At 36.7% G+C, this 19692-nt stretch overlaps 3 protein-coding genes across 5 annotated transcripts in view; 2 read left to right on the top strand and 1 right to left on the bottom strand.

The window, feature by feature from the left end:
* Window positions 1–1506: 1506 nt before the first annotated feature.
* On the bottom strand, window positions 1507–9976 carry LOC149065126 (uncharacterized). Of its 3 annotated transcripts, none has more exons than XM_089254361.1 (2): window positions 9934–9976; window positions 1507–4107 (listed from the first exon to the last, which is right to left on the bottom strand). In XM_089254361.1, the coding sequence occupies exon 2, from the start codon at window positions 3373–3375 to the stop codon at window positions 2275–2277; it is 1101 nt and encodes a 366-aa protein (XP_089110487.1). In that variant the 5' UTR covers window positions 3376–4107; window positions 9934–9976; the 3' UTR covers window positions 1507–2274. The 3 variants fall into 3 exon arrangements, with proteins under 3 accessions (XP_089110487.1, XP_089110488.1, XP_089110486.1); XM_089254362.1 differs by lacking the exon at window positions 9934–9976 and adding an exon at window positions 8525–8749; XM_089254360.1 differs by lacking the exon at window positions 9934–9976 and adding an exon at window positions 8525–8729.
* Window positions 9037–19692, top strand: part of LOC149065123 (uncharacterized) — a 79397-nt gene continuing 68741 nt past the window's right edge. Inside the window, exon 1 of the mRNA XM_089254359.1 lies at window positions 9037–9222. The gene's annotated coding sequence lies outside the window, so the exon portion shown is untranslated. The remainder of the gene's footprint in view (window positions 9223–19692) is intronic.
* LOC149065125 (uncharacterized) lies at window positions 9218–15515 on the top strand. Its single transcript, XM_089254363.1, has 2 exons — window positions 9218–10437; window positions 12970–15515. The coding sequence occupies exons 1-2, from the start codon at window positions 10343–10345 to the stop codon at window positions 13502–13504; spliced, it is 630 nt and encodes a 209-aa protein (XP_089110489.1). The 5' UTR covers window positions 9218–10342; the 3' UTR covers window positions 13505–15515.

Raw genomic sequence — 19692 nt, 5'->3', positions numbered from 1 at the left:
TATCGATTGGTGAGGGACAATGCAAGGTTATGGTGTCGCAGGGAATTTTTCTCCAATAGGGTTGTTAATAAATGGAATAGCTTACCCCCGGAGGTAGTAAATTGTAACACAATTGACACGTTTAAAAAGAAATACGATAAACATGTTGGGGTAAATCGAGAAGCTATCCATTCTTAGAATAAGACAACCATAAGTATTCTTTATGGGCATTGTATAATATTTTATCATGTGTATATATTGTTTGTAATTTGTGTTAATTGCATTTTTAATTGGGTTGCTGTATTTTTGAAACATATGACAACCATATTTTTATGGGCATCGTTTTATCAGCCACCTCGTTGGGCATTTTGCCTGTTGTGGCGTTGTATTTGTATTTGTATTTGTATAGTGAATCCTATTGGAGTTTTTGTGAGAATTAATGATTGTCAATACTAATCGTTGACTAGATATGACATAATAAAACTGATATCGGTGATTAATCATTACTTAAGGTTAATTAACGATTATACTGAATCCAACGGAGTTTTTGTGACGGATAATTGTTGCTAATACTAATCGTTAATTAGTTGACATAATAAGCGAAATCGTTAATTAGTTATGACATAATAAGCGAAATCGTTAATTAGTTATGACATAATAAGCGGAATCGTTAATTAGTTATGACATAATAAGCGGAATCGTTAATTAGTTATGACATAATAAGCGGAATCGTTAATTAATCAAAATACCGTTGGATTTCGTTTTAGCGTTAATTCGTTAATTAACTAATTAAGTTGATTAACTAATTAACGATAAAACGAAATCCAACGGATTTAGCCGTTAATTAACTAATTATCGGCCAGTTTAGTTTTATCGTTATTAGTTGATTAGTTAATTATCGATCATGATTTAGTTTTATCATTAATATAAACTAATTAACGACAAAACTAAATCAAACGGAATTTTGTAACGATTAATTCTCTTTTTTTCTAATCGAAAATTTGTTGTGGCACTAAAAGCGAAATCGCTGATTTATCATCAATTAATTAATTAACTATAATTAGCGATTACACTAAACCTATTGCAACTTCAAGGCGAGTCCTATTCATTTCATGTACATATTTTTTGTTGTCAACAAAAACACAATAGATCCCCACGTGATAGCTCTATGATGCCAACTGCTCATGCAAGCAGACGCTCCCGCGAGCGGTGCACTATAACCACCACCGGCTAGAATCGCGCGAGATCATCTCGCCTTCTACAACTGCCGCGGTTTAAGCAATAAAGCGAGAAGCGGTGCACTATGGACGTACCCTATGAGTGAACAAGTAAGTAAATGAGAGCGAGTGAGTGATGACATATTTACAGATCACATGAGTGACCTGGACAAAGTTCCAGAATTCATTAGAAATTTGTTCTGCACAAATATTCAATTTCTCGAATAGTTTCAACAACATTTTTGAAATACAGTAGAGATGAGAGGGATGAGCATCTAGAATAGAGAACTACAAAGCAACGCATGCGAAATCTCTGCTAATATTCTTTTAATATGATTAGTTACAGAGGTGATACATTAGCATGTAATCACAAAGCACTCAACTAATATCATCCAATAAGAAAACAGTTTCGAACATATGAAATATTTGCTTGTGATACAACAATTAGAAAAGCCTCTCAATAATAATTCTGAAGTCATCAATTACGAAATGTTTCGTCTGTATTTTTAAATATTAATCACAGACTCACAAAGACGTACTATAACTATAGCTATTGACAATAACCTGTGAAGACAGAAACTTTATTAAAAAAATTTACACATAACAAATACTCGTGTTGAACATTATTTTCAGACACTTTTTGAATTCCTCCTTCAGTTTATTTCGGACAACTTGGCACTATCACAAAAAATAAAGAATATGGTAGAAAAAGCTTTAATCATGCGAAATATTTAGCGTTAATACTTTCAACAAGAGACGTTTTGCATGTTCATGTGGGACACTGAAAAAACCCAACAAACATCGGTTTAGTGCACATCGAGAAAGTTTCATTGATATCTTAGTCTCTCCATGCCAATCAATAAAAATTACGCAGAAAACTACTCAACCTCGTTAATTGGCAAAAACCTCGCACACTTTCTGCCAAAATAAAACATTCACTTTCTTTTTAAAACAGATTTTGCAAGATTATTTATTGGGCTCTTTCATTTACTCATTTTTCCTGCTAACACTCATCATTATCACTTTAAAGAGGTTCTGGTTCTGCCACTGAGATATCGCGATGAGACATATTCTTATGCTAAACCATTTGGTTGACGCTATAAATTTCATTTGAACTCCCTTCAGAATGAATCAACTTGTGCTTCTTCAAATTAGAACTGGTTGAAAACTTCCGATAACAAAAATCGCATTCGTGTGGTTTCTCCCCAGTGTGGACTCTATTGTGTACGTTCAAATTGCTACTGGTAGAAAATGTTTTACCACAGATATCACACTCGTGTGGCCTCTCCCCGCTATGGACCCTGATGTGTGATTTTAAAACTCCTGCTTCGGAAAATGTTTTACCACAGATTTCGCACTCATGCGGCTTCTCCCCCGTGTGTACTCTTTTGTGTATGTTTAAAGCACTTACTCGAGAGAATGTTTTACCGCAGATATCACATTTGTGTGGCTTCTCTCCACTATGGACCCTGTTGTGTAATTTTAAAACGCCTAAACGGGAAAATGTTTTACCACAAATTTCACACTCATGTGGTTTCTCTCCCGTGTGGACTCTTCTGTGCATCTTCAAACTGCTGTAGGAAGAAAACGTTTTAATACAGATTTCACACTTGTGTGGTCTCTCTCCACTATGAACGCCGTTGTGTGATTTCAAATGGGCCACACGGGAAAATGTTTTACCACAAATTTCGCACTTATGTGGTTTTTCTCCCGTGTGGACTCTTTCGTGCATCTTCAAACTGCTCTTGAAAGAAAACGTTTTACTACAGATTTCACACTTGTGCGGTCTTTCTTCACTGTGGACCCTGTTGTGTAATTTTAAATCATCTTTTTGGGAGAATGTTTCACCACAGATTTCACATTTATGTGGCTTTCCCCCAGTGTGGACTCTTTTGTGAATATTAAAATTGCCACTACAAGAAACCGTTTTACTACAGATTTCACGCTCGTGGGGCTTCTTCCCAGTGTGGACTCTTTTGTGTCGGTTAAAACTGCTTCGGTCAGAAAATCCTTTACCACAGGTTTCACACTCACGTGGCTTCTCTCCCGTGTGGATTCTTATGTGAATGTTTAAACTGCTACTTTGAGAAAATTTATTGCCACGGATATCCCACTCGTGTGGCCCTTTTCCACTACGAACCCTGTTTTGTAATTTTAAATTGCCAGCTCGAGAAAACATTTTACTACAGAGTGCGTGACTTCTCCCGAGTGTGGACTTTTTTGTGTCAGTTCAAATCACTGTCAGAAAATGTTTTGTACCAATTATTATACTCATAATGGCTACTCTCACGGGTGGAATGATTGGTGCGTGTTTGAATTTCTCATGTGGCATTTACGTGTGCCTATTTAAAGTGTCAATTGAACAAAACGTTCTTCAACAGTTGGATGTAGTTTCCTTTCCGCGTGTCTTTTTTTATAGATTCAAACTGATTTGTTAAAACGTTTTACTACAGGTATTGCACTGATGTAAGTTTTCTACATTATTGAGATTGCTTCCATCCTCATCATCTTTGTTTTATGTGATCTCGCAAATGATTCATCCATATTCTTAAAGATGTGTTTGAACAGAGAGCAGACAACATATTCTTCATATAATCATTTTTTTGGATAGTATGCCGAGGTGAGGTGAACTAGGAAACAATAGTCATCTGGTTTCTATCGTGAATCGAACCCAAGTACTCATACAAACAGGACAAGTGCGCTACTATATACACCACTAGACTCACGCGGACGACCTCATCTTCCTTATTTCACGCACTCTGGCCTGAGTCTGTATAATTGAATGAATAATTTGTTGTAGTTTCTGCAGTTCTTGTAAAGTTGGATGTGTTGAAGAAACTTTCCTCTGCATATCCTCTTGTAAAGATTTGGCTGTTTTATGCTGCACATAATGATGGAAATCTTTGATTACCTACAAAAGGAAAAGTATCATCATCACAAAGTCTTAATCTATTTTAATCAAGGCTGGCAAGTTTTTGAGCAGTATAGTAAAAGCCATGGTACGACGGTCGACCGGAATGTAGTACCTTTTTGCGCATGCGTGCCATTTTAGCGGCGGCAGGTGTCCGACTCAAGAGCAACCAGTTTCAGTTAGTTATTCTCTAACTGTGTACAAGTTTGCATCGCATCAGTGATGGTAACTTGTGGGAAATTTCCCATATTCGTGGGAAAAATTGTCCAAAATTTATCCAAGTGGGAAATTTCTTAGCATTTGTGGGAAATTTTGAAAGTTCATCAAACAAAAACATTTTTTGAAAAAAAAATAAAGAAATTAATGCGGTGCAATAATTTTTTACTGTAAAATACTTGATTACATATTCACCCCGCTAGATGGTTGCACATTTTTCATAGTGCATGGGAAAAATTTAGTCAAAAGGGAAATTTTTGAGGGAAATTTCGCTGCATCGCGTTCTGACAGAATTTGTTGTTTTGGTGAGTGATCAAAATTGAGCGTGCCGCTGTTTCTGAAGTAAGGATGTGATTCGTTATCTGAACGCGCTAAAAATGTGCGGCCAAGTTAAATTTTTATGAAAATCAAGGACGTGTATGGTGATGGGATAGATGAGTCATCTGTGTGATCATCACACTGAAGAAACAGCGTTAGTCGATACGCAGAATCGAAGGCGCCGAATGCTGTGTAGTAGCATTGTGCTTCTGCATAACAATGCATAATCTAACGTTGCCGAGGAAACGAAACAAATACTTGAAATGTTTCATTGAGAAATAGTCAATTGTCCTCCATGTAGTCCTGACTTAGCCCCTCGTGACTTTCATTTCTTCACCAAACTCAGAGTTTCTGGGAGAAAAAAACGTTCGCAAACTATGAGGAGCTCGAAGAAGAGGTCACAACTTTTCTTCATGGAATGGCAGCAGATGACGATGGTGACTGCATTCACAAAAGCTCGTTGCAAGATACGACAAATGTTTGAATTCAAATGGGAACTACGCAGAAAAATAGCATAAGATATGAAAATGTAAAATGAAAGGTTTTACAAAAAAAATTGCAAATAGTTAGTTTTTTCTTATTTGTATACGGGTATCACTTTCCGGACGACATACGTATTTACTCATACTGTCCAAAGCGCCTGCCTCTAAAACCGTGCAAGAAAATCAAAGTAAAAGATAAGGTCATAATCAGATAAAAAATTATTAAATTAAAAACACTTAATTTTAACAGTTATATGACTAATATTAATTTGTTATACAGGGTGTTCTGTAAATGGTCCAACAAAATCAGAGGGTTGTTAGTAGGCATCAAGGAGAACAAAAATTGCAATGGAACATGGTATAGCAAACCACGTTGAGGGTGAAAATCGCGAAAAACGCATGCAGGTTTCGACGTCACGCTGGAACGGCAAAACTACAATAATAACTACAAAAAGATTTATTTGGTTAATTTTTACGAGTTGTTTAATTCCTGGACGCGCTCAATGATACCAGGTACGCTTACTACCGCAATAGCGCTAATTTACGTCTTCCGCAGTGTGTGATACCAGCGTATGCGTTTCGCGACGCTGCTTACGTCAGATATGGTGAACGAACCGACGAACGCATTCAGCGATCAACTTTTCGTCTCCTCTGGACTCAGAGCCTGCATGCGTTTTTCACGATTTTCACCCTCTCAACGTGATTTGTGACAATATTGCAATTTTTGTTCCTCTTGATGGCTACAGAAAACCCTTTGAGTTTGTCGGTCCATTAACAGAACACCCATAGGCGGAGGTAGACTTGGAAGTCTGGGGGGGGGGCACGGTTATTATTGCTGAAGGGCACGGTGATGATGATGTCAATTCATATATACATTTATACATTAGATCAGTCGACTCTACCTTTGACGCTGGGCCCCCCGCATCGTATCTCCGCCCATGAGAACACCCTGTATACAGACTTTATCATAGACATCACCGGCACTGTTGACATCTATTGCATATGAAACGTCTGCTGATAGAAAGCTTCGAATACATCATAGCTCCGTTCACATAGAAAAAAGTGATTTAAAATCCGCTTCAAAAATTTCACCAATGATCATTTGATCATTTTTGTCGCACCACGGTCATTTTCTGCACACGAGGGCAAATTAGACCGGGACCTACAATTTATTGCCGATTCCGAACGGCATGCTTGTTTTTTTATACTCATCGAGAGGTTGGTACGCTAACCCCTCGATGGGGGACCCCTGCGGTAGCAATTTTTTGCTGCGGTCAAGTCGCCGTTTTTGTTGTATCCCTGTGTCAGGAAAGTTTTCTGACAAGGACGAACCGGGTATCGAACTCGCGACACTTCTAAACATCCTCTGGTACTTTAGGCGAGTATCTTATCGACCGGGCTACCGCGCCCTTTCACCAATGACTGCTCTTCATTTATTTCCTTATCAAGGAAACAATTCGTCAAGCGGGTGCTAGAACTCGCAATAGTACCGCAATATTTGCACATGCGAACGAGGTTTTTAACACCTCGAAAAGTATGAACACACAAACTTAATTTACTCATTGCTGCATACAGAATATTATTTTGTAAAGGGGGGTCTGTGACTTTCATTTTTTACAATCTTATTGGCACGGGAGGGGAGGGCTGGACTTCATCTTACTGGCACAAATTGCCCGTGAAAACAAAACGCTAAAAACACGTGGTCAAACTCCTTCCAAAGAAAACACTGAATAAAAAAGAAATAATCGAGAAAATGTTTTAAAAAAATTGAACTGATAAAAAAAATGTTGGGAGTTCCGAAAAGTTGCACAAGCCTTAATAGAAACCCTCATTCCCAAATTACCACCACCTTAGAATTCCAAGTGCTAGAACCAGGGCCGCAACTATGGGTGGGTAAGCAGGTCTCGCGCCGCGGACCAGAGGGGACACAAATTTTATTCTCAAACCTCTCCTTCAACATTACAGGGGCGCGCCAAAATGCGCACTTGCCCCGGGTTACTAAGCATCTAGTTGCGGCCCTGGCTAGAACTACCCTTTTAAGTCTCTCGGAAAGAAACCAGGGTTAATTTCAAAACAATCAAGTCCGACTTTTCTTTTTGTTCAACTCTTTCGTTGCCACATTATGAAAAAGTGAAATAATTATCGTGTACCTGCATGCAAAAGAACAAAAATAATTGAATAATGGACGCGAACTTCTTTAATTAGCGACGGGTTCGAGAAATTTATTTTCGAGATGACCATCAAGACACAGGGCAAGGTCCTTAACAGATGGGTTGGCCTACAGGGACCCCTGGGTTTCGAATCACCAGAAATTTTGGAAAAATATTTTCATTATTGCTCATTTTTTAACAGAACTTTAACAAGCAAAATGAGCTCGGGAGAAAGGGGCCGTTCAAGTATTACGTCAACATCGATGGGGGGGGGGGGGTGTTGGGTTCCTATTTGCTGACGTTTTATGACAAGGGGGAGAGGTTGCATAATGCTTACGTCATCAACCACCCTTTATGAAAATATGAAATTTTTTTTTTACTGGCATCTTACTCGGTTCGCCGAAAACGAGAAAAACCTTTCGATAGTTTGAGCTGCACTTGAAGTAACATACTCTTCCCCCCCCCCCCCCCCACTATTGATAAGTGCCCTACAGTGTCACGTTGGTCATGTCTGAATGTTTCGCGGATCCAAATGATCTGTAAATGTGTCCGGGCAGCTTAAGTGCTCTGGAACTGTGCCAGGCATTACGTAACTAATCTTAGAATGTGCCGCGGGTAACTTGAGTGATGTAGAACCCCATTGGGAGCCACTTAAGTGCCCTAAAACCACGTCATATGTGACTCAAGGGATCTCTAAATGTGTCACAAATCGCTTAAGTGTTCTGGAACTGTGTCTCGTGTCATTTCAGTGATCTGAAAATATGCCACGGGCCGCTTAAATGTTCTGGAATCGTACCACGGGACACCTAAGCGATCTGTAAATGTGTCGCTTAAATCATTTTTACAAAATTAGGTTTGAAGAGGGCAGGTCGCATCAGATAACCCCCAGAGCCATATTTGGTCCGCGGACCAAGGACCTTTATGGCCCTTGATTTTTCATTATATGGTTTAGAGCGTGGGTCGAAATGAATTTATTAAAGATAAATTTTGAGTTCATAGCCTTCAAAATGGCATTGAAATTAACAGAAATTGATTATAACAAACGTATTTTCCTCCGAAATTTCAATTAAAAAACTATTTCTTGCATTAAAAAAATACATTTTTGATCATGGGAGGGGGGCCTCCCTCCCCCCCCCCCCCCGTGTACGTCACTGATCCCACAAATATGCGTTAGGATTCAGAGGGGGCAGAGCTGATGACGAGATTTTGCTGACAAGGGGGGGGGTCAAAAATGGCTAAAAATTTGCTTACGTAATACTTGAACGGCCCCAAACCTCCTGAAGAACAAAACATTACGCTACATGCATTTACTGACCGGAACTTGAACACGGATAAATACACTCGAGAAATTAGTGAATTCAACGAAGCAGCGATCCTGATTGTATCGTTTGATGATCAATTATGGCTATTTAAGGATCAAAATCTTTGAGAGCACGATCCCCACTGCAATGCCTTTCTCGGGTAAACATTGTCGACCGTGACCGAACGAATTCCGAGAATGTAAACAGAGGGTCGCGTTCGTAGTGGTTGTTGTTTTGATGAATATTTTGTGAATTATTTTCTCTGAAGACATCGTCTCTTTTCGAACATTTCCAACCCAACCATCATAGAGATTTAACATATTTTGTTACGTTCAGCGTTTTTACACATCGAGAAATATATTTTAGTTCACTACTTTGATTGCTTTATAATATATGGTCAGCGTATGTTATTTTTTTGGTTTTCAGGTTTGGCAACGCCAGAGAAAGTATACAAACAAAGAAGCGGAAACAAACAATGCTTTCACTTGGTGATTGTGGCTTCCTTCAGCGTTAGTATTTACGCCCTCATTTATCGTGATATTATTTTAGTTTGACTAATTAGTCATCGGTGCATTAATAACGACATTTTGCTCATCGGTGCATGAGGTTTCCGATGACTGAAGATCAATATGGTGCCTGTAAATGAAAGTACGTGAAGTATAAGCATGCGCAAAGCATTATGGTTTGTTACCCCCGAAGTCTTTTACGCCGGGTTTTCCCATGATTAGGTGGGTCTTGGGACCATGATTCCCCTAATTTTTATCAATTGTAGAAATTTGGGTAAACAGATGGGAAAAAGTTGTAGCCGAATGAGAGAGAGAGAGAACCTGATTAACAAGACTTGTTTTAAGAAAAATCTGATTTAAATTTAAGAAAAATCATGATTTTCTTCATACCCCGTTTTTTATCTTTTACAGCTTCTATGGCAGCTTTTAAAAACCAAGAATCAATGAAATTTCTGATCAAATGAATAGCCCTTAGTAGATTATCACTGAATAATCGTTACTGTTGCAGGAATAATCCGTTAAACTGTACTTTGAATGTGTAATTTTCACAGAAAATTGCTTAGCCCGATTGTGTTTTTCATAGTTATTGTCGCTCCCACCTCCATCATATTCACGGGAAATACATTCCGAGAGTTACCACAAATAAAGAACACGTTTTTTTGTACATCTCGTTAATTGAACATTATGAGGGTAGAAGGGAATATAAAAGAGAGGGTGCAGTGATTGTTGTCGATGTTTTCTGAAAGAACATTGTGATTTATGTTTACCGTTTCTTTTTCTTCATGTCATTAAATATGTAAGAGCGTGTTGACAAGACTTCCTTTACCAATTTTTCTACACGTGAACAACATACCTTAAAGGGATCTATGTCATGAAAAAAATATTGTGCTGATTTGAACTTGCGAAGCCCAAAGCGTATTAAAGACAAGCGTTTTCTCTCCTATGAAGGAACCGGTCCTCTCCTCGGAGATGAAAGGTCAATCCTTTCAAGGGCATGCGACACCGTCGGCAGAGGGCAGAACTTCCGAAACTGCCGTTGGGGGCTGGGGGATTTGAATTTGAAGGACATTCCACCTCCTTTTCCTTGTATTAGCGACTCGTGGTACTTTTTTTCTCCCGTTTAATTTCATCATTTAGTTTAATTATTTTAATAAAAGGTCATTTTCAGGGCTATTATTTTTTTTCTTTAACTTCTTTGAACGTGTTTTTCCCTTTTGAAGTTTATTTTTTATTTAATTTTTTGAATTACGTTCATTTTTGCGATGGCAAAAACTTCTAACCGTTGTAGTTACCAAGGATGTGAAAGGCATTCCAATACTGAAGGAGCTCATATGTTCAGATTTCCTAAAGACAACAGGTTAGTTATGAATTTCTTTTCTTTCTTTACTACTACTTACAATTGTCAAATGAGTATTAGTTTTTGAAAAATTTAGGGGGGGGGGGGCTGGGACGGCACCAGCCCGGAACAATTACCATAATTTTTTTTTCTTTTATCAGGCTGCAATTGATTGTGGAAGGGCCTATAGCCCCCACGTCCTGGAGCAGGGCTTCTAGGTGGATGGATATCACTGGTAGGCATGAAGCCAGACTTTTCATGGGCCCCTTCTCTAATGAATTTACAGTACAAAGAAAATGATAATTAATAATAATAAATGATAAAATAAACCTTGCGGGCCACCCCTTGTTCAGCAGGCCCTCCGTGGAGGGGGAAGGAGGCAACAGAGCTTCAATCTTGGGGGCCTGGAAAAATTATAATTTTCTCTGTACTGTAAATTCATTAGAGAAGGGCCCATGAAAAGTCTGGCTTCGGGCCTACCAGTGATATCCACCTAGAAGCTCTGCTCGAGGACATGGGGGCTATGGGCCCTTCCATAATCAAGCGTAGGGCCCCTGCTTCAGGATGTGGGTGCCATGGGGGTTTGCACAAACCCAATATACATGTATGGAGATGTACGCTCTATATAATTACATTATTAATATCCATTAATGTATAAGAAGCCCAGAGCCAAAAATTAATTACTTCAGTCTTATATTAAGGCGTGACAAAATGTAATGACGCCAAGCAACTTTTTTTCCTGATGAAACCAGTCCAAAATTGTGTACTCATTTTTTTAGGGCTTAAGCAAAGCTGGGCAAGTCGCAAAAAAATGTAGGTACGAACAAAACCTTTACCTGAAGAAAAATTTCTAAAATAATGCTTCTTTCAACTTTTTCATGTGGCCAGATATGCTGCTGTATGTTCTAAGCTTTTTGTGCTGCTCTAAGACTGCAATTTAGTAACTGCAAAGAAAATTTCAGGCACCAATGTCAATTTTTTATTTGCTCCAGCACCCAGCTCTGGACTTGAAGACCTTTTTCCATGCTAGCAGAAGTGGCGATATATTCTAGTAATTTTGGCATACACATAACAAGTCTCAGTCTTATGAACTCAGTTTGCACCTGAAGAATTTACATTTAACGATTTCAATTTGATTACAATCTCATTAAATAAAGGTGGGGGTAGGATTTATTTTCTGCATTTTGAAGTTTCATCAAAATGTTGTTCCCCCACCCTCGTTAATTTCAATTCCATCTAATGTGGTTAATATATATATATATATATATTTCCATCTACTCATATACGATATAATTATCATTTCATGAAATGCTGATGCAAATTTTTTTGGAACTAAGCTAGCTTGCTATCCTTAGAAAAATAGCAATGATAATCAAAAAAATAAACAGAGAAAAGTAAAAAAAGAACACAGCGGAAACAGGGTTCTCACTTAAAACTTTTGCTTAGTTGAAAAAAAGAAAGTTTGTAATTACTACTTCATTGTCTTGAACAGTAAGTAGCATTCATCATTATAGTGCACATTTTCTGCATAGTGAAACTACAGTTTGCGTAACAAAGCAGTTGGGTATATAGGCCTACTCTGGGTTTTTTTGTTACTAATGACACCTAATACCGTTAAATTTTCTTCTGTACTTTTAGGGCATAAACAATATTTACACTGCTCAGCGAAGAGCTAGAAATGAAAGTGCTTCATTTGTCAAATATGAATACACTAGCAGAACGCTAATGTTTAAACAGATCCCTTTTATAAAAGGCATTGACAACACAGTAAAACTATCAAGTTCACCTAACCTTATTTATATCGGATCTTGTAATTTACACATTTTTCACTGTGCTTTTGGAAGTGATCTCGAAAAAGCTTCATTCTTAAAAACTTACATATCTTCATAATTTGTCATGTGAATTGTCAAAGAGAGTAGTTACACTGGGCTGTAGAAGACTCCAAAAAATAAAAAATGTTAAATATTGTGAGGAGAGACAGAAAAGAATTATCTGTAGTTGCTAGTATACTGTTTTGGCCAAATATTGTTTTTTGTGAACAAGTCATTTCTGTAATTTTGCTTTAGTTTGAGTCAATCTTACAGTATACTGAAATAGGGGGAGGGGGGAATTGAAATTTTTTAAAAAGATAAAAATTTCAGGGATTTTTCTTCATTATGCTACGATTATATTGTCTAAGTGGGGTACCCTCCCCCATTCTACTTTTTCTGATTGTTTGAGTGGGAGCTTCGCAGAAATTCATGCATTTATAATTTAAAGAAATAAGTGGAAACACACAATTGAAGTTTATAAATTTCAAAATTTCTCTGTATTTTTTTAAAATTTATGTTGTTTGTGCGATAGTTTCACGAGTAAAAATAAGTGCATCACAATATCAAACAGGTAGTTTCAATTTTTAACAACCATTGCTTTATATTCATTGGAAAAAATGGGCACATAGAGCTTATTAAAATATAAATTGTTGGAGTACATTAAATATTTTACTTTTATTATTCAACTTATTTCTAATTTGCATTTCATGTATAATAGTTGATGCCTATCTTTATTTTACAGGTGTCAAGCATGGGTCTCCACCTGCGGAAATCCGAAATTACTTGGGATAGCCGCCGAGAAGCTGTATGCCAGTTATCGAATTTGTGACAAACATTTTGAAAACTGGTGCTTCATGAATGCCTTACAGAGGAATCGGTTGGTGCATAATGCGGTCCCAAATTCCCCAAAGCCTCAGCACAATCAGCAGCAAGATGGAGAGCCATCAAACTCTTGTGCAGTTGAGAGTGGCAAGGCTTCTGAGGGCATTGTGCAAGCTTCCTCAAGTTTGCTTGCAGAGCTACTGCTTGCGCCTGTGCTACCTCAACCAGCCGCTCATGCACAGGTGTCTCCCTCTTCGACTTTGAATGGAAGCACCAGTTATGCAAGCACCCCAGTTGTGGCTTCAACTTCTGAGAATACCTTATCCTCTTCGTCCCTTCTGAATACGCCACTGGGAAGAAATTGCAGCACACCAATTTCCAGAAAATATACCCCTAGAAAAATGAAGTTGGTGCAGAAGCTGAAGAGACAGAGGGATTCAGCAAGGAAGTTGTGAGCAAGGTTTGCGGCATACAGGCAGTCCATCTCGACCGCAAAAAAACAGTCTTTAAGAGCCACACTCACACAGCAGGGGGTCAACACCAAACTCTCTGAGTTCGTTGCCAGGCAAGTTAGCCTCAGCTTAAAAAAAAAACAAGGGTAAGAGATATACTGTAACAGATAAAGTGAGTGATTATCAGATATTCTGTAAGAGTAGGTCTGCGTACAAATTCATGCGCACCTTCTTGGAACTGCCATCGCCTCAAACACTGCAGCGCTTCATTTCTTCCCGTTTGGTAGTTCCAGGAATTAATAATGACGTTTTGGAAGCATTGAAGGACGTCCTAAAAAATAAAACATACCAGGAGAAACTATTTGCTCTGGTGTTGGACGAGATGTCGATTAAGAAGCATCTAGTTTATGATCCTGTGGGGGACAGTGTCGTAGGTTTTGAGGACTTTGGGGGTGGCATCAGATCCTCAAACATAGCTGATCAGGCGCTAGTTTTGATGTTGCGCAGCCTCACCAGCAGGAAGAAATTACCTTTGGGTTTTTTTTTCTCAGAACATGCCTGCAGCTAGACTCAAACAAATAGTTCTAGAAACTCTGCAGGCATTAAGCAATGCTGGTGCGGTTGTGAAAGCCTTGATCTGCGATCAAGGTACCAACAATTCACGCCTGTTCAGCATGTTGGACATTGTCCCTTGTGTGTGTGACATTAAATAACAAGTGAAAGAGTTTTCAATTGGTTATAGAAAAAATTATAGAAGTTATTTAACAGATAATTATTGTAATGAATTACATAAAAACTAAATTTTCTAACAGATAGAAAAGCTAAGTGGGCACTGGTGGGTAAGTCGTTGTATACGTATTTTGGAATCTTTTAGAAAGGTTGAAAACCACTGATGTGAAACAGCAAACTACATATAGCTGCTCTTTCTTCTTTGATACAAAACCGGAGCGTATTTTTAATACGCTTAGCACAAAACTATTTTACAGCTTGAACAATTTTTTTTTCTCCAAAAAATCAAGTGAGATCAAAGTTGGGTCAGGTGAAATGGACCACAAAATTATATTTTATATGTTCTAGGCCTCTCTTTTTGTCAAAAAAAAATTCAAAATTGCAAATTACAACCAATATCTTGTTTTGAGCATTGCAATAAATTAAATGTTAAAAATGAAACACACAATGTACAAGGAAATGCTTCATCATATCGCATACAAATTATGTTCAAAACATTATTCAGAAGCATTCACATTTAAGTATATTCACACCATTTAAACCAGTTTTTTGTTAATCATGTCAAAAACTAATTTTTTGATGTCAAAACCCAGTTCTGATTAGAATAGTTCAAAAATATCATCGTTTGACAATGTAACTGTTTCATTGTTTAGGAATGTGCAGGTACTTTTCAACATCTAAATATTAAAAACACGTACTGAATATTTCACTCCCCAAAATCCAACGGTTAACAATCGTCCTCTATTGACTTACCAAAAAGTAGAAACCATGTGTACTTTTTTGAGTCGATCATTTTTTATAGGTGATCATTAAAACTGCAAGCATTGCTAAACAGTTCAGGAATTGCTTCAAAGCATCAATGCACTCGAGAAATGTATGAATGATTTGTCATGTTGCTTCAGAGCAACACTGTCGAATGAAGTGTTAATTTTTCATCTTTTGGGAAGATGTGGTAAGAGATAAGTCGAACATTTATTTCACAAATGTGTAATGACAATACTCATGTGGTTATTACACCAAGAGATAGACATGTAGACATTTTTTCCCCAGCTTAATTTCAGAACTTTATGATGGCGATGCATAAGTTTTGAAGTGGCAAATGGGAATGACATTTTAAGAAAACATTGACGATTGATTTAAACAGTGTATATAAAATATCCACATGTATTTCAGCATTTATAAATGATAATGCAATCTCCTGTTGGTGCAGATTTTTTTACTGCTTATGTAGCTGATCTCATTCATGTACTTCCACGTTATGTAATAAAATGTTTGCCATACTTACTATGATTGTATTTTCTATTGTCAATCTAATCAATTATTTCTATTAGTACATGGTCTGGGGCAATTTCATAGTGTAGAAGAAATGAAATAATGATGGGATTCATCTTTGTGGGGAAAGGAGGTGTTTGATGTATCGATTTTGCTTCAAGAAATTCTCTTTCCCCCATCCCCCTTGGGATTTCATTGTAATTCTATTAAACGTGAAGAATATTGTTTACTTTCAAGAACAGGATTTCTTGAAAAGAACAAAGGGTCACAAATCCACTAAATGGAATTAAATTAGCCCATTCAATATCTAAAGTTGCCAACATGCATGTATGCAAACACAGGAGACCTCATTCCATTTGTAAAAAACATCAACTTACAAGGACATGAAGAAGAGAACAAAAGTTCAGAAGCAAATGTTGATGAAACTTGTAATCAAACCGTCAAAAAAGAAAAATGTTATAGTGTATACTATGATGACAAGTGGTATAGTAGTCGTGTGATTATATATTGTCTACTTCGAATATTGGATTTTGAATACTTTCATTATGTACTCCTAGTTCAGTGGAAATTTCTATTCATAAAATTAATTGAATCGGAAAGAAAAAGCATAATTTTTGTGACCAACATAACATGCAAAACAACAAAGAGAAATAACATAGCATGAAGTAAACACCTTTAGTATACTTCAAAGCCAGTAACGAAATATGGCTTACTTTTATCTACTGTTGAAAATAAAACAATGTTCAGAATAATTTATCTTAACATATTCACAAAAATGACTGATTCTTCGGCATCAAATTCGGGGTTTAAGCTGAATAAAAAATTCCTTTCACAAAACAACGAAAATGGGAGGAAAAGCTTTAGCAAAATGCTATAATGCTAATGTAATGATTGATGGTTGGATGTCTACTTGTTTCGTACCTCCTGTACACATTTTTGTGAAAGTAGCTACTACTACTTTTGCATTCTATGATTTTCTTTTGCATTTTGCAAAAAATGTGACCGTATCTTAAACCCTGCTTAAAACAATGCCCTTATTGTGCATAACATTATAATATATCTAGTAATCAAAATTCTAAGTTGTAGGACTGAAATATGCTTGAGAAACTCCTGTGGCTTATTCTTAGTGTAAGAGTAAGAATAACCACATTTGTCTACGATACGATATATTTATTAGCATTTATATAATGCAATGATTGGTTTTCCAATTGAAGCTATATCTGAACGTGCAAAACAATGCTTTGGGTATGAAGTCCTGTCGGCTTTGCTTTGATTGAAAATACTCTTTGAAACTCTGAATTTTAAACAACCAACTTAAGCTATTTTTAGGTGAGAATAATGAGTTTAATATCTGTGTTAACAGACATGTGCGAGAATTTTTATTTGAAATAAAATTTTGGGCAGATCATTAAACGAGTACACAAAAATTAACACTGATGAAGTGCCGCGTGGCTGTGAATTTAGTGAAAATAATTGTTTTCCAAAAAATGTAAATGTACACAAAATGCATGAAGGAAGCCACGTAATTGTGATGAAACATTTTTTGACACTAGCGATTTGAACTGGTGCAAAAGAGTTCACACATGTTAGAAGCTGCACGAGTGTAAATTCTATGGTAAAATATTATTTTGAGTACGTAATTTAAATAACAAAATGGGGGTCTGTAGTGAAGGAATGCCATACAAGTGTGATATTTCAGTGATAAAAAATTTTCTGACAGTTTTTATCAACACAAAACACAACACCACACTGGGGGGAATTCACGCATGTGTGAAATCTGTGGTAAAACACCTTTTCTTGCAGATAATTTAAAATTTCACATTTCGTGATATTTGTAGTAAAATGTTTTCTAGCTGCAGCATTTTGAATATGAGCAAAAGAGTCCAAACGGAAAAGAAGGCACATGAGTGTTATATTTGTTATAATACATTTTCTCAAAGTAGCGGTTTAAACACTCACAAAAAAGTTCACACAGGAGAGAAGCCTCACACAAGTGTGAAATCTGTGGTAAGACATTTTCTAGCCTCAGCAATTTCAACAAACGCCAAAGAATCCATACTTGGGAGAAGCCATTCAAATGTTATATCTGTCATAAAACATTTTCTCGGCGTAGCAGTTTGAACAAACACAAAAGAGTCCACTCAGGGGAAAAGCCACATAAGTGTGATATCTGTGGTAAAACATTTTCTCAACTTGTTCATTCAAAATCACACCACAGGGTCCACACGGGAGAGATGCCACACGAGTGTAAAATATTTTGTAAAACATTTTCTCGACTTGACCATTTAAAATTACACTATAGGCTCCATACTGGAGAAAAACCACATGAATGTGATATCTGTAGTAAAAAATTCACTAGCTTGCAAACCTGCCCTTATCTAGTCTTTAGCAAAACAATTTTTTTTAAAAAAGAAATTAGAAAGGTTGAGCATTTTTGCCGGGACAGTAGTAAAAAGCATTAGACTCAGTGTGTAACTGAGACTTAAAATCATTCCCACATTCAACTTTATGATCTTGTATAGTAAAGTAATCTGGAGGAAAATAGATTTACAAATAAATAGAGACATGATCAATGCTCGTTATAATGACCCTACGTTATAGGGATCACTCCATTATAACTGCAGATCACATAATTTTTGATAGATTTCTTTAACATTGAAATATTGCAAATTTACTTCTGCATTATCAGAGATTAAACATTTTTTTCAATGAGAAAATTGGCAACTATTATTGCTAACATGGTTGAGTAAACAGTAGATATTAGGGCAGATGTTTTTGTAAAGCATAATTTACACACACTCAACCTTTGACAAGCAAGTATGTCAATAAAATGCTCGCCTTCATCATTTTTTCCCCTTCAAAATGATGGCAAAAACTGAACCCTAAAAATTATTGAACCAAAATTTGAATTTAAAACTATGTCATTTGCATAATATATACAAAAATAAATGCATAACAATGCCTCGTAGACATCGATTGGGAAAGAATCTATTTTTGCTGGGACAGCCGTGGTTTTTTCCACACTTATCGAAAAAACTTGCCAACCCCGATACAGTGAAATCTTGATATAATGATACTTTGTGGATCAAGAAAAAATATTGTTGAGGGCTTTATTGTTATATAGAATATTGTTGTACTGAAGCAGAATTGGTTTACATTTGACAAAATGTGATACTTTAATCGCAAACACATTTGCACGAGCACTAGGGCCTTAGACAGGGGCGTCATTTCAACTTCTACCAGGGGAGCAGGACAAAGAACATGTACTCAATGTATGTATGCACCATTTCTAGTGTATTATAACTCTAAAATTTATTGATTCTTATACAAAAGTTTGCGTTCGAAACTATGATATTTGTATTCAGATAAACAACATGCACAATGATGATTTACATGCATAAATGGAGGAAAAATAATTTTTTGCTGGGATAGTTTTTTCCACCTACGGCAAAAACTTGCCAACCCTGGAAATTAGTAAATAAATTACTGGCTGAATACAAAGATTTTTTTGCATGGGAAAAGGGAACGTTGCCCTAATATATGAAAAGTACAGAAAAACGCAGAAACATTTTAAAGAAATTAGGATTTAATATTTTAAAAGTAGCTCAATCTCACAAATACTAAATTCAATTAGCACGATATTAAAACATTAATTATACTTACTACCAAGTATATACATCCAATTAGATGTATACAAACTATTGTTTTTTACTTAATACAGTTGAATCCCATTTTAACGAATACCAGAATAGCAAAAATCTTAATTTAATGAACACTTTCATAGTCCCTCAAATACGTTTACGTAGGGACAAAATACAAAAACCTGGAATTCCTTTGTAATGAAACTTCATTATAACAAAGTGATTTCTCTGGTCTCTTGCAGTTCATTAAAATGGGATTTGACTGAATGTACATTGAGATATGTGGCATTGCAAACAGCATATTCCCAAAAACAGAGAAAAATCCAGATGGGTTAGGCTTTTCTGGAAAAATCCGGGTTTTTACCAACTCTGCTTACTTTGCATATGCCAATGGTCCTGATTCCAATTCAGTAACCATATATAAAAAAATTTTTGGTCACCACGGCAACCTGGAATTTGTCCCGTCCTGTTGATTGACCAACATAAATTCAGAAAAATTTTGTATTTTCTTCAGAAATCACACATAGAAAAAATTAGCTACTTGACAGT

This window comes from Pholcus phalangioides, unplaced genomic scaffold, assembly GCF_987345545.1.
Source record: "Pholcus phalangioides strain wild (caught in Gottingen) unplaced genomic scaffold, Ppha-v1.0 ptg000041l_1, whole genome shotgun sequence".
NCBI lineage: Eukaryota > Metazoa > Arthropoda > Arachnida > Araneae > Pholcidae > Pholcus > Pholcus phalangioides.
The sequence above is the reverse complement of the archived record's forward strand: the minus strand, read 5'-3'. Positions and strand labels throughout refer to the sequence as shown.

Excerpts from the sequence above, each read along its gene's own strand:
- LOC149065125 (XM_089254363.1), top strand. The coding sequence starts at position 10,343 with ATGGCAAAAACTTCTAACCGTTGTAGTTACCAAGGATGTGAAAGGCAT. Across the intron at positions 10,438-12,969 it reads AGATTTCCTAAAGACAACAG|GTGTCAAGCATGGGTCTCCA; the intron begins GTTAGTTATGAA and ends TTTATTTTACAG.
- LOC149065126 (XM_089254361.1), bottom strand. The coding sequence starts at position 3,375 with ATGTTTTCTCGAGCTGGCAATTTAAAATTACAAAACAGGGTTCGTAGT.